Source organism: Mastigoproctus giganteus, chromosome 6 (genome assembly GCF_048544385.1).
Source record: "Mastigoproctus giganteus isolate SK-2022 chromosome 6, ASM4854438v1, whole genome shotgun sequence".
Lineage (NCBI taxonomy): Eukaryota > Metazoa > Arthropoda > Arachnida > Uropygi > Thelyphonidae > Mastigoproctus > Mastigoproctus giganteus.
This window is the reverse complement of record NC_143580.1, coordinates 153,964,002-153,979,780: the sequence shown is the minus strand read 5'-3', so window position 1 is coordinate 153,979,780 and position 15,779 is coordinate 153,964,002. Positions and strand designations below refer to the sequence as shown.

Here is a 15,779-nt window from a genome sequence, read left to right as displayed (position 1 = left end):
ATGGATTTATGGTAACTAAAGTAAGAGATGTGTACTTGCGAGTGCATCATATCTAAATATCTCTGCAAAATAGCACTGATTGATGTACCAATCTTGTAGTTGAAGCGACATACGCAGCTGTTAGGGGAACCTAACAATAGATTGTAATGAAAATGCGAGACGAAAAAAGAAATTGTTGACAAATATTTGTATTGTTGCAATCATACTTACTGCAGTAGTAAATTTAGGAAGCATGATTGCAACATTATACTATTCAAAAATTCTAAAAAGTTAGAACTTCAGACACTGTCATATCCAGTTATCGTAAGGCGAGGCATGACAACCAGGTTTTTAAGTTTTTTTTTTTTTTTTTTAAGATATACCTAGGAACGTTTTACTCATTCGCTTATATGCATGGTGAAGGGGGTAATAAGTCGCATCTGTCCATCCCCCTAAATCTGCCCCTGACTCGAGATATCATACCGGTCATGAAAAATGCGTCACATGCTCTAATCACACTACTAGTAGTGTGAGCATAGGAAGTGCCTGTAGTGGAAGCCACGGATGATGTAATTTCTGTGACAAATCAAATTTACTTCGTAGAAAGTCGGAAAAACTGCGAGCCCATTATTAAAATATTCACAACTCGCCACTGCTCTTACCACAGTCACACACAACACACACCCATGTTCATAATGTGCTCAAACATGTGATTTAACAGCTCCAGGGTCATATGTGAATATTAGTGGGTTAGCCAGATAGAGTGATCGCGTGTGTATGCACGAACACACACCATGGGGCACCAGAGGTCAACCTGGGAGTTGACCCAGCTTGACCTCTGACTGCCAATCTTTACTGCCAATATTTACTCATCCTTTTAAGGCTGGGAAGGATCAACTGGTTTGGATTATGGTATGGTGTTCACTTTCCCTGAGGGTTAATACTGTTCCTAAGCTGCATGGGGGGGGGGGGGGGGTTGGTATAAAATTGTGTTAGGTTCTGTCTGCACATCTGGAATATAGTTTGGACGTAATCAGTAAGGGCTATATAGTAGTAATAGCAATAGTATTCACACCATATAGTGCAAGGAAGCAACAGGCTATTAACAGCTTCAGGGCAATATATGAATATTAGTGGGTTAGCCAGATAGAGTGAGCGTGTGCGTATGCACAAACTGGGGAAAAAAAAAAAACCAAGTAAGAAAATAAAAATTATATGCTTCCCTCCTCACACAGGTAACTATCCAGTTAATCTTTGAATTTATTCAAACCGACAGCTTCAACTACCTACGAGTGCAAGTGTTCTAGCATTCAATGACTCACTGGCTAAAAAGAAAACTTCCTACATATTTAATCTAAACCTCAACCTCTGTACTTTGAATTTATGATCCCTAGTTCTGGAATTGTTTAGAACGGTGAGAAATCCACCTTCATTCATTTTACTAAATTGTGAGATTATGACCTTATCTCCACAGAATAATGTTCGATAAATCATCGATATGACACTATGGACTTTCCTGGCTGCGTGTTTACACTGTTCAGAAAACTTCACATCTGCCAGCATTGTAACTCTCAGATCCCTTTCCTTCTCCTCCTCCACTGTTTTTAATTCAATTCCACCAAGTGTATAGTTTTATTTGTGGGTTGCAATTCCCCAAGTGGAAGACCTTGCATTTAGTAGCATTAAAACATTGCTGCCACTTCTCTGACCATCTTTAAGTCTGTTCAAGTCATCCCGAAAGAGTGCTGCTTGGCACTGATCATTAATGACTCTGCCAATCTTTACTTCATCTGCAAATTTTGACCTTACACCTTCTATCGCTTCATCAATGTCATATATGAAAATGAGAAAGAACAGTAGTGCAAGAACCGATTCTTCAGGGATCCGCTCCTGATGTTATACCATTTTGAAGAATATCCATTAATCACAACCCCTCTGCCTGCAGCAACCAAGCAATCCATCTTAGAATCTTTCCAGTAATTCCAACCTCTTAAAGCCTATACTGTAACCTCTCACGTGGGACCGAGTCAGATGCTTTGCTAAAATCCAAATAAACTTTGTCAAAATTGTTCCTACATCCAGTTCATGAATAACTGTGTCAAAAAAGCCTACTAAGTTAGTTAAACACGATTTCCCTTAATAAAAAATGTGTTAAATAACAAACATGTTTGTTATTCAGATTGGCATATCTATTTAAATGTCCCTAGATTGCACTTTCAATCATTGCCTATAATATTTTCCCTACCACTAAGTCAGAATAACCGGTCTGTAGTTAGAAGAAGGTGTGAAGTTAACTTCACTTTTAGAGTCTCCTCTATGTTTTGGTAATAAATTGCCAAGTCTCCAATTCAAAGGAATCTCTCCTGAGATGCCCACATAATTAACCTCAATGGTTCAATATACCCTTGCACTCTCCCTCAGAATTACTGGGTATTTGGCATCAACTCCAGGAGCTTTACTTGCCTTTATGCTCAAAAGCTTTTCAAATAAACACTCACTTGTAATTTCAAAATTGCTAATTTCGTGACTCAGTCTCATTCGCACAGCCTCTTCTCAGCATGAAGGGTCTTTCTTCAGTAGACTTGCCTTTATGCTCAAAAGCTTTTCAAATAAACACTCACTTGTAATTTCAAAATTGCTAATTTCATGACTCAGTCTCATTCGCACAGCCTCTTCTCAGCATGAAGGGTCTTTCTTCAGTAGACTTGCCTTTATGCTCAAAAGCTTTTCAAATAAACACTCACTTGTAATTTCAAAATTGCTAATTTCATGACTCAGTCTCATTCGCACAGCCTCTTCTCAGCATGAAGGGTCTTTCTTCAGTAGACTGACAAAGTACCTGTTCATCCTCAACATCAGCCGGGTTGCCTAAGACTTATCCACACCCAGTGCACAAGTGTCCGATCTGATTTGCTTTTTATTTCCTTGTAATCACATACATGAAAAATCCTTATCCCCATTCTTATCTCTCTTAGCCAGTGTTTTCTCATATGCAGCCTTGGCCTCTCTCTGATTTTATCTGTGGTACTATTAAAAATCATCTTGTAGCTGTTGTAGGTTTAAGATTAAGAAAGTACTTTTCATTGCTTTATAACTATCCCATTCTATATTTTTCTGCCTTATTTGATTGGCCAACTCTGCATTTATCCATTTTGTTATCATCTTCCTGCAATATTTTTGTTTAATAGCAAGTATTCGTTCATGGCTTTTTTCCTCTACAAGTATTCCATAATTCAAATGTATTTGCTATCCCTTGGCAATCTGCCCATTTCACAGATGCCGTATAGCACCTTAAACTGTCAATGTCCCCTCTTCTAAAGTTAAAACTCGTGCCTTTACCTTTAACTACTGTAACATCTTTCTTAATCTTACAACTGACAATTGCATAATCACTTTCTGACAATGGTTTTTGTACTTTGTCATATGTACTGTGATGTCATCTGAATCATTAGTAATGATGAGATCAGGAATATTCTCACCGGTAGTACTTTCTCTAAAATGCTGGTACAAATATAATCATCTAGTTTATTTAAAAAAGTTTTTCCTCACGGTGAGCTTCTCTCCCACTTATTCTAACCAATCTGGGACAGATTAAAGTTATCCATAATAATAAATTCACGCTTTCTTCCCATTCCATTTGCATGCAGAGATTCTCGTCATATTTTTTACAATCATCTGGTCTATAGATTACTCCTACTCATTGTTCTTTTGCATCTCACTAACTCACAACACACAGCTTCTATGCTGGCAAATGTAACTTCAGACTCAGCAAAAACTCCGTTCATGCCTAAGCTCATTTTGATAAGAAGCATGATCCCCCCCACCCCTTCTATCTTCTCTGTTTCCTGAATATGTTATACGTAATGTTGTGGAACTTGTCATCATCAATTTTCGAGTGACATCACCTTTTTGTTAGCCCTGTTATATCAGCATTAATTGTCCTAACCAGGAGTTCAAATTCAGCCATTTTGTTGACAACACTCCTGACATTACTGTAGACACAGTTGAGACTAAGTAATCTTCTATAATTTATGACCCTGATCCCTTGAAGTTATTTAGGTTTGTATCGTGAGCTATATATTCTTGCTCATTAGAAACATTGCTACCCTCAGAACATCCTTATCAACATTGGCTGTTACGGCAACTAACAAAAATTCCTGAGGTTAGTGCAAGCATTACTTTGTCCCATATCATCAGATAAACGTGGATCTAATTTACCCTTCTCTCCCCAACTAGCAGTTTCACTGAATCGTTTGGGTATCCTCCAATGATATTGGCAGAAATCCTTGTTCCACCTTTGTTCAAATTAATACCATCTCTACAAAATAGATTTCTTCTGCTTACAGATGTAGTCTCAGAAGCAGCAATATTGTCCATATCCCACTTAGCAGCTGTTTCTAACACTACACCACAATTATGAGCTAACTTGTGGAAGTTGATAGCTTAAATAAATTCAAGGAGGAACTGGAAAAACTTTTAGAGGGAATGTATGTGTGAAATTTTTTTTTTTTTTTCTGCTGATGCTATATAAGCTTATATGCTTGCTTTCTTGCATGATATACCTCTACTACTACTACTTTAAAATTTTATCCTGACATTTTTAAACTTTGTCTTAAGACTTTTAAACTTTGTCTTATTAGTGACTAAATTCGTAACTTCCATACTAATTTTGATCTTACTGTTTTCATTGACTTTGACTGCTGACCCATTCAGCGCAACCTCTGCAAAAGTATGTACCTGAGTACTACTCTGGTATATACTTTTCTTCAAGTCATCCTGAAGAGTAGTCTTCATATCCTCACAAGAAGAGTAGTCTTTTGTATGTATTTCTACAAGATTTAGTCTAGTATGATCTTTTTTAGATAGAAACAGCAGAAACCATTCTGTTATTTTCTTAGTCCATCTGTCATCATGTCTTCGAGCTATGTGTCCTGCCCAAGACCATTTTAGTTCTTTAGTTTTGATAAGAATGTCCTTTATTTGAGTTTGCTGCCTAATCCATGTGTTTCTCTTCTTATCTAACAGTCTGATTCCCAATATAATTCGTTCCATTCTTCGTCGTGCAGTTCTCAGCTTCTCTTCCATTCTTTTGGTGAGTGCCCAAGTTTCACTTCCATAAGTCATGTTGGGGAGTATACATTGGTTCATTATTTTACGTTTCAGACAAACTGGGATATTGCTCTTCAGTATGTGACTAAATTTCCTGAATGCTATCCATCCAAAATTTATTCTTCTCTTGACTTCTAGCCATTTATCATTATTACAGCTAATAACTTGTCTCAGATAAGTATATGACTCCACCTTTTCAATTACTGCTCCTTCAATCATTATTTCCCTTTCTGTGGCATACTTGTTCATCATTACTTTTGTTTTAGCCATATTCATCTTTAGTTCAAAATCTTTACTAACTGTGCATACATAACTGATTAAGATTTTCCTCTAATTCTTTGGGATCGTGGCTTATGACCACAATGTCATCTGCAAATCGTAAATGGTTTAGGTACCCTCCGTTCACATTGACTCCTTTCTGCGACCAGTCTAATCTTCTGAAAGCTTCCTCAAGGGCAGCAGTAAACAGCTTCAGAGATATTGTGTCTCCTTGTCAAACTCCTTTCTCGATTTTAAATTTCCTACTGTCTTTGTCTAGTCTAATAAAGGAGGTGGCATTCTCATATATTTTCTTCAAAATCATAATATATGGAGTATCTATGCCTTGTCTTTCCAATGCCCTAAACATTGCCTTATGCTGTATGGAGTCAAATGCCTTTTCATAATCCACAAATGCCAGTCATAATGGTGTTTTATATTCATTTGCTTTCTCCATTAGCTGTGATATTACGTGAAGGTGATCCATAGTTGAGAATCCTGTCCTAAAGCCAGCTTGCTCTTTCGGTTGATTCTCATCAAGTATTCTTTATAATCTGTTAGTAATGACCCTTGTGAACAACTTGTAGATGTGGGATAACAAGCGAATTGGTCTATAATTTCCAATTTCTGATTTATCTCCTTTGTTATGCAGCAAAACTATGATTGCATTATTCCGCTGCTTAGGCGTCACACCTTTTCTAATGCACTTTGTGAAGAGCCTTGCCAGTTTTTGTGTTATGTCTCTTCCTCCCAATTTTAACAACTCTACAGTTGTTGTTGTTTTTTGGTTTTTAGGAGCATTAGCAACTAAGGCCATATTGCTCCGGGAATATGCGCTGGTCATTCCCTGACCTTTCCGCATCCTCCATATTTGGTGGTGACGGGCTCGAACCCCGGTCTAATCAAGAAACGTGTGCTATGCACTGCTGCTACTCCTTCCCACTTGGCTACGGAGGCGCCAACTCTACAGTAACTTCATCTTCCCCCGGGGCATTCTGATTCTTCATTTTCTTCAATGCATGTTCTACCTTATCAGGAAGAATATCGGGTAGATCATATGTGTTGCTAATTTGCAATCCATCTTCCCCACTGTTGGCATCATTCCCTCGCTCCTTGAATAAATCTCTATAGTAGTCTTCTGCTATCTGAATTATGCCTTCTCTGCTGTTTATAAGTACACCATCGCTATTCTTCAGTTTCAGTATCATTTGTCTTTCTATATTACTGCTCATGGCTGCTGATTTAAATCCTTTGTTTTCCCTTAATTCTTGTTCTACTGGGCGCGCCTCCGTAGCCAGGTGGGAAGGAGCAGCAGTGCGTAGCACACGCTTCTTGATTAGATCGGGGCTCAAGCCCGTCACCACCAAATACGGAGGATGCTGAAAGGTCAGGGAATGACCACCGCATATTCCCGGAGCAATATGGCCTTAGTTGCTAATGCTCCTAAAAACCAAATAACAAACAAACAAACAGCTTGTTCTACTTTTCTTGTGTTAAATCTTCTTATGTCCTCTCTGAGGCTCTTTCTAATGGCTTTGCATAACTCAGTATATTCAATTTTTTCCTTGTCAGTGTTTATCTTGCTCTTCATTTTTTGCCTTCGGTTCATCATAACAAGTGTTTCTTGACTAATTTTTTCTTCTTTGGATTTGTTTTTCCCTATAGGTTTCTTGGGCTTTATCACTTTCAGAAAGTTGTAATATTCTTCGTCGATATCTTGGTCTTGAGCAGACTGCAAAAACTCAAACTTGTTCTTAAGTTCCAGTACATACTGCTTTTTCTCCTCTTCTGTTATCTCAAAGACCTTTGTACTATTTACTCGAGTGAGTTTTTTCCTTTCATTTTTTGAATCTGTATCAAGTGTACATCTTACCATTCTGTGATCACTTTGAACATTTACCTTATTCAGGACGGTAACATCATTCACAATATATCTTCTGTTAGTGAGGAATGAAGTTGATTTCTTTAGTTATTAATCCATTTGGACTCTTCCATGTCCACTTTCTGTTCACCCTTTTCTTGAAAAAAGTGTTTACTGACAATCCTTGCGATTCTACAAATTCCACAAGTCTTTCGCCTCTTTTATTTCTTTCACCAATTCCAAAATTTCCTATAGTTCCCCTTTCTGTACTGTTTTGTCTTTTTCCATCCTTAGCATTGAAGTCTCCCATAATAATAGTGTAGTGGGTTTTCTGCTCATCTAAAAGACTCAATTTCAGTGTAAATTTCTTCAACCTCTTTATCATCATCATCATGGCTCGATGTTGGTGCATAAATCATTATAACCTTTAGCTTGTACCTCTTAGAAATCTTGAGTATTAGTCTTGACATCCTTGGTGATGTACTTTTGAATTCCAAAATGTTGTTTTTTAAATCTTTATGGACCAGACACCCAACTCCACCTTCACTCCTTTCACTGTTTCCATTGGTATACAGCAGATTTCCACTTGATAAACTTATAAGTGATTCATTTCTTCTTCTTGTTTCAGCCAAACCGATGATATTCCAATTCACATTTTCTAATTCCTTTTCCAGCTCTAATATCCTGTCTTCACCGATCAGTGATGTTATAACAGGCCAAGTTCAGTTTCGTTATTAATGTTATTCCGTTATTAACATATTGCTCTGTTATTAATCTCAAAACATAATGGCTTTTAACTTGTCATTAATTCTATAAGCATTGATGTAGTGATTGTTTCCGGCTTAGACCATTTTGCTATAATAAGGTTAGCTGTATAACTTTAGTGATTTTATTGGTTTCACTATATAAAAAGCTCATAATGTCTTTCCTGATATGTGAAATTACCTTCTACATGGAGGACACTTCCTCCCTACTATTCTCCTATCAGTTGTGGCTCCTTATTTCCATTTTTATCTTTATCTTTGTCCTCTGCCCTAACTGATTTAGAATTTGACATTTGTGAACAGAAGTATCCTTATCCAAAGTTAATTGTGTTGGAAGATCAGATGTCTAACTAAGACTTGGATATCTGCAGTAAGGCCTCTAAGGTTGGGATTATTCATACCACAAATTTAAACAGATACACCAACCATTTAAAAATGATTTAATAGTAAAATAAAATAAAATGATATAAAAGACTGTAAAATAATATTTACAAAAATTTGATTATTTACAAAAAACTAGTTTACAACAAAAATAAAATAAAATGAGTAAATAAGTTAAAATGCATTAAAATATAAATTTAAAAGCGATGAAAACACTATTGAATCTTTCGGAGGTGTCTGCCTCCTTCCTCAGCAATAATGAAACTTAAGCGACACATCCTTAAATAACAGGTTCACGGCACACGTGGATGACCAGGCGCCACGTCCCGAGACCAGTGGTCTCGGGACGTGGAAAACTAAAATGTTTATCTCTGGCAAAAACCACTGCCTCAAAAAGAGGGTGAAGCCTAACTCCCCTGTCTCTGTTCATGCTATTGTTGCCAGAGGATCCAATCCACAGACATTCCAGCCACTTACGGTCCCAGAATCTATGCGCCCGGTCAAGGATGACAGTGTTGTCGGGGGAGATTTGTTGTTGTTTTTCCCAATAGTGCTCGGCAATGGCGGATGTTTAGCATTAGCATTAGTAGAGGCATATGATGCAAGAAAGCAAGCTTATGCAGCATCAGCCAAAAGGAAAAAAAAAAACCCACTTCCACTTCACCCCTCCGTTCGTTCGAAATACCTGTCCAGCTGAGCCTTAAATTTATTTGGGCTATAAACTTCCACAACAAGGGATAGAAGTCTGTTCCACCAACCAACTACCCGCTGGCTAAAGGCAAATTTCCGCACGTCTATCCTACATCTGTCTTTCCTCAGTTTGAATTTATGCCCTCTCAGGTGATTATTCTGAGCAAGAGGAAGAATCCCATCAGCATTGAGCATGCTCAAACCATTCAAGGCTTTATAGACATCTATCAGATCACCTCGCTGGTGCCTAGTCTCAAGACACTGTAATCTGCAAAACTTAAGCCTTTTTTCGTAATAGTACCCCTTTGTTCCATTCACTAATCTTGTTGCCCTTCTCTGTACTCGTTCCAGCAGATCTACATCCTTCTTGAAATGAAGCCTCCAGACCTATATACAGTACTCAAGGTGTGACCTGACCATTGCCTTATACAAGGGAAGATTCACCTCCTTATCCCTGCTAGAAAAATTCCTGTATATCATTGACAATACTCCATGAGCTACTCTTGCAGCCAGTCTGCACTGCTCAGAGAACTTCATATCTGCCTGCACAATTACCCCCAGGTCCTTTTCATTCTCTACCACTGTCAATGTAGTACCACAGAGTTGATACGTTGCTCTCGGGTTGCTGTTTCCCATATGTAGTACTTTACATGATAACTCTATTATTGAAGTAGTTTTAAGTGCATCTGTACAGGTTTAGGGAAAGATTAGCATGGCGCAGGTGCCCTATGATGCATGGACACTATAGAGCATCAGATGCTCCTGCGAAATTCATGGATATGGCCATCACTTATTTCTGCTGGACGGAATGTGTAGCATTGGTTAGGTACCTCATTGCATCCTCAGTGCAAGAACTGGCTTTAAAGCTAATTAAACCATAAGGATGGTGTCACTTTGACACCAAAGATGCAGCTGACATTATCAGAGAGGTCTGGGCTTGAGGTATCATGTAAGTGCATGAATGTGATCTGGAAAAAAATTTGGCCAGTGGAGGACAGGGCACGTGGATGATGTTGCCGCTTTTAGAAATGGAATTGTCACTTTACCAAAAGAAGCTAGCTTTGAGATTGGGATTGAAAGCAGTGGTGTTGATTTGTCTAATTCTTACCAAGTGAAGAACTCTTCCACTTATACTGGCTAGAAGGTGATGTGAATTGAATTATACTGAATAAAGCCCAGCAGATTTGACTCCCCATACATCGACATTCTGAGAGAATGTCTAAAGCATTTTCTCCTCTACTGCAAATTTTGAAGAAGAAGAAGATGAGCCCAATCAGTCCTGCAGCTCTTGAGTTTCAAAAAGAGTTAACCATGCCTTGGGTTGTTATCTTGATTTATGAAGAAAAATGCAATGAAATCAAAACATTTAATTTGTCTGCTGCAGTCCCTTGATGTTTAATTTAATTACTGAAAAAAGTAAACTTTCATCTTTAGAAGTATGTGATTTTACTGTATTTATGCTCTTATATTAATTTTGAATGCATTTGTTTGCAAATTTCACTATATACAGATATAAACACACTGTACTTTCCTGCTGATTATAATGTGCAACATAATAAAATACATTATACAGTAAATAGTCAACTCATTTCTTTTTATTTTGCTTACATGTCATTTTAAAAGATTTTCTGTGGTGTTTTATATGGTTCTTTTGAGTGGTGTTCATGTTATTCTGATATCATAGAATAACATGACACATTTTAGGGACCCATGGCTCAAGTGGGGATTACCTGTATTATGTTCTTTTGTTTTTCAGACATGAAAATCACTTAAACTGTCATCAGACAACCAGAAGTTCAGCTGCTGCTGGTGATCATAGAATGGATGATAGTGAGGTAATTAGTTGATTTTTTTTAGATAATAGGGTTTTTAATATGAGTGATTAGATGAAAAAAAAAAAAAAAAAAAAAAACGTGGAATTTGCATGATTTTGCATGCTTCCATTGCTTTTACATTTGTTTAGTATCGGGGTCATAATGATGGAAATTTCATTCATGGTGACTACCTGTTTCCTGGCACACCAACAACATTTCACCCCTCGACGTGGGCACCTGTACGTGGTGAAGGGACCTCCCAGTGACGCTGCTGGACTTCCAGACTAGCATCACTGGGATCCAACGCCCACAGCCCAGGTTCCAGGCTTACATCAATGGAATCCGGCGTGTTTGCCGTGCGCTGCGACCCGTGGAAATTCGGAAAGGGGGATCCTGGTGGTTGAGGGGCCCAGCTTCAATACACCACTTTGGCCCCTGCTTCGACAAGACGGGTGGTCCTGGAAGGCCCGGCTAGGATCAATCGGCTAGTAGGCTCGCCCGCGAGGGTCAACCGTGACAATGCCACGCCCCTACCCTCATGGTCCGAGGGACAGGATTCAGGCTGGCGGCGGTGCGGGTATAGTGTCTGGGTAGCCCTGGCATTCCACTCCCGAGCGCATTTATTGCATGCCGGGTAGTGGGTGTCCCTTTGGGCTCCGTGGTGGGTGGGGAGCCCGGGCACTGAACCACTTAAAAAATTCATGAATCCTGATAAACTTATTTCTTCAGAGGCCCCAACCCGGTCCCTATCTGAAAATATAGATGTAGAGACAGATAATATTATTGCAAAAAAGAGGCAGCGAACTGAATCATCATCATCAGGGCCTGTCCCAAGATTTTTAATTATGCATTCTACCAATGAGACACCAATTGGTAAAATGTCGCCCTTTTTCATTCAAAAAGGGTTAGATGGGTTAGCAGGTTCACCCAAATCAGTTAAGAGGCTTCGTTCTGGAGACCTTTTAATTGAAACTAAAAATGACAGGCAATCTGAACATCTCCTCCGAACAACATCAATCAGAAGAATCCCTATAACAGTGACACCACACAGAACACTCAATTCATCGAGAGGTGTCATTTCATAGTGGGACCTTCTTGACGTAACCGAGGAGGAAATCTGCTCCGAATTAAAACCACAGGGAGTTACTGCTGTCAAGAGAATTACTGCGCGAAGGGATGGAAAAATTGTTAAAACCAGGAGCGTTATCCTGACTTTTAACTCTCCTAAACCTCCTGATGAGATTAAAGCTGGATACATCAACTGTTCAGTGCGTCCATACGTTCCAAACCCTTTACGGTGTTTTAAATGACAGAAGTATGGACATTCTCAAATGGCCTGCCGTGGAGTCCTTGCATGCGCTCGATGCGGTGCAAAGGACCACGAAACAACAGCATGTTCAGCCGCAAAACCCACCTGCATTAACTGTGAAGGCGAACACCCGGCCTACTCACGAGCATGCCAGAGGTGGAAAGAAGAAAAAGAGATTCAACGGCTGAAGGCAGAGCTTAACATATCATACCAGGAGGCAAGGAAATCGGTGAAACCCCTGAATATCAACAGACCTACCTACGCCCAGAAGGTAGCAGGGAGATGTTCCGTCGGAACTCAGACGGACATGACCATTCCTCCAAAGGAGTCTTTCACTCCCATCGCGCGGTATCTCTTAAGTTCTCAAAAACCTGCACAAAAGGACCAATCAGCTGCCACTCCTATATCGGTACCTCCTAATGCTCCACAAGTAACAAAGATAATTATGAAAGAAAAGAATAAGAAAGGGGAAGTCCCCCGTAGTACCTAAGAAAAGATGGATGTGGAGCAGAAGGAGGTACCCGAAGATTCAGTTTTGGAACTCTTTGCGGAGGAGGAAATGGACACGGGACAGTGTCCATTCTTCCCCAAAAAAGACAAATCCAAGACTGATAAAAGTAAGCCCTCAGCACCTCGGAAGCCGCCTGATGGACCCACCAAGCCAAAATAATGGCTAAATTCCTACAATGGAATTGTCGTGGATTCCAGCGAAATATTGATGACATCAAGGCCCTCCTGCAAAAGCACGAGCCAGTTTGCTTTTGCTTGCAGGAGACATATCTAAAGGCAAATGATGATCCCACCATGCACAACATCACAGTTTTTCGAAAGGATAGAATTGCGGATGGCTCTGTACATGGGGGAGTGGCTATCCTTGTGGGTAACCAGACCCCAGTGCAGCCTTTGCTAATTACAACCAGCATAGAGGCTGTTGCAATTCGCCTTTCAGTGGGATTTCTATTAACTGTGTGCTCCATTTATTTGCCACCTGGGACTGACATCTCCCAGGCAGACCTTGATGATCTTCTAACGCAGCTGCCTCCCCCTTTCTTACTTCTCGGGGATTTTAATGGACATAACACCCTGTGGGGTAGTGCTAACATCAACGGAAGGGGACGAGTCATAGAGCGTATGCTCAATGACAATGACCTTTCCCTTCTAAATACTGGAAAAAACACCTTCTTCCACATGCCTACCTGTACTTTTTCTGCCATTGATCTCTCTATCTGCTCCCCTTCTCTACTCCCTTCACTCACTTGGGAAGTGGAGGAGAATCCATACGGAAGCGATCACTTCCCTGTGATAACCTCGTTACACAGTGGGAGACCCTGTCTTCCTTTTAGGTTACCACGGTGGAAGATTGATCAGGCTGACTGGACTGCCTTCCAACATCAGGCAAATTTTGATCTTAGCACAGTCAGTCAAGAGCCTATCAATGATGCAGTTAAGTACATCACAGAAAATATTGTCCAAGCAGCTGCGAATGCTGTTCCAAAAACATCTGCTCTGTTTCCACCATTTCCTAAACCTTGGTGGAATTCACAATGCACAGCAGCAAAAAAGGCTCAAAACAAAGCGTGGGGGATATTCCGCCGATATCCTACCACGACCAACCTTATAGCCTTTAAACGTGCACGAGCCAAAGCACGATATATCCGCCGTCAGAGTCAAAAGGAATCCTGGATCCGTTTTACATCATCTATTAACCAGTCTACCAACTCTAAGGTAGTCTGGGATAAAATCCGGAAAATGAAGGGAAAATATACATCCCACCCTTCTTCAATCCTAGATTATAATGGATGCGCTATTGCAGATCCAACTGCAATAGCCAATGCCCTTGGGGAAACATTCTCTAACATCTCCTCAACATCCTCGTACTCCCCAGAGTTCCTGGTCCTGAAATATAAAATCGAAAAACAGGCACTTAACTTTAAATCTAAGAGCATTTATCCCTACAACGGGGATTTCACTATTCAAGAACTGGAAAAAGCCCTCGCTCTTTCCAAAGCAAGTGCCATTGGACCAGATGGCATCCATTATGAAATGATTAAAAATCTTTCACCAAAATCTATGGATTGTCTGCTCCTTCTGTATAACAGAATCTTTACTGAAGGGCAGTTTCCGGACTCCTGGCGAAAGGCAATCGTTCTTGCCTTCCCTAAGCCAGGAAAGGATCCAAAAGTCACCACCAACTATCGTCCTATTGCTCTGACTAGCTGTCTGTGCAAAATCCTGGAGAGAATGGTTAATTCTCGCTTAATATGGTATCTCGAGTCAAATGACCTTCTCTCCAACATCCAGTGCGGCTTCCGAAGGAACCGGTCCACTTTGGACCATCTCATTAGATTGGAAGCATCCATCCGGGATGCTTTCCTAAAACGCGAACACTTGGTGTCGGTGTTCTTTGACATGGAAAAAGCGTATGACACAACTTGGAGATTTGGCATTTTAAAAGATTTACATAGCCTAGGCCTTAGAGGGCATCTCCCCCTTTTTATTGAAACCTTTTTAGCCAATCGATCGTTCCAAGTTCGTGTGGGATCCTCACTCTCTCGCTCCTTTAGCCAAGAGGAGGGAGTACCACAAGGATCAGTATTAAGTGTCACGCTTTTTGCCATCAAAATAAATTCCATCACAGAACAACTTCCTCCAACTGTAAACAGTGCCCTCTATGTTGATGACTTGAGCATTTTTTGCTAGTCATGCAACATGAGGGTTATTGAAAGACAACTGCAGAAAGCCATTGATAGTCTGAATTCCTGGGCACTTGCTAATGGCTTCAGGTTCTCGCCGGAGAAGACCGTTTGCGTACACTTTTTTCGCAAGCGTAATCTTCATCCTGAACCTGAATTAAGGCTCGGACAAAATGCTATTCCAGTAGCAGCGAACACAAAATTCTTGGGACTCATATTCGATAAAAAACTAACCTTTTTGGATCATATCCGTCAACTCCGCACAAAGTGCACAAGAGCCCTTAATATGCTTCGCTTGCTCTCCTCCTTATCTTGGGGTGCAGTCCGATGCACCCTTCTACGGCTTTACCGTGCACTTGTGCGATCCAAATTAGATTATGGGTCCCAAGTATATTCTTCAGCCAGAGACAGTGTACTTCGATGGCTGGATCCTGTCCATCATCAGGCTCTCCGTATCGCTATTGGAGCATTTCGAACATCTCCCGTCCAGAGCTTATATCGAAGCAAACGAACCACCGTTATCACTTCGACGTAAGCAGTTGTCTCTAAAGTACGCCTTAAAACTAAAATCCCTGCCAGACCATCCTACGTGGCCATTCATTTTTGAGCCACGATGGGAAAATTTGTACAACATCCGTAAGACTGCCAATCGTCCTTTTGGTATTCGTCTCCAAGAGCTACTCAAAGAACTTAATATTAAGGTAGACAAGGTTGCCCAAACACCAAAGCAACCCCTTCCACCCTGGCATGCTCATTTCCCAACATGTGACTTGTCCCTTAGTAATTGGGGAAAGTCGGACACTCCATCGTCTGTCTACCTGCAGCTTTATTCAGCACACCGAGCTGAACATTCTGACTTCGCGCCAGTTTACATAGACGGTTTGAAGTCGGAATCATATGTGGGATCTGCTGCTGTCTTTA

At 40.2% G+C, this 15,779-nt stretch overlaps 1 protein-coding gene across 8 annotated transcripts in view; it reads left to right on the top strand.

Annotated features, from left to right (window-relative positions):
- The window catches only part of LOC150084664 (signal-induced proliferation-associated 1-like protein 2), a 585,655-nt gene that overhangs the window by 369,548 nt on the left and 200,328 nt on the right, over positions 1 to 15,779 (top strand). For all 8 annotated transcript variants that reach the window (XM_090376537.1, XM_090376543.1, XM_090376536.1 and 5 more), the window contains one exon: positions 10,799 to 10,877. In XM_090376537.1, the coding sequence (XP_090232663.1) occupies positions 10,799 to 10,877 (79 nt within the window). The remainder of the gene's footprint in view (positions 1 to 10,798; positions 10,878 to 15,779) is intronic.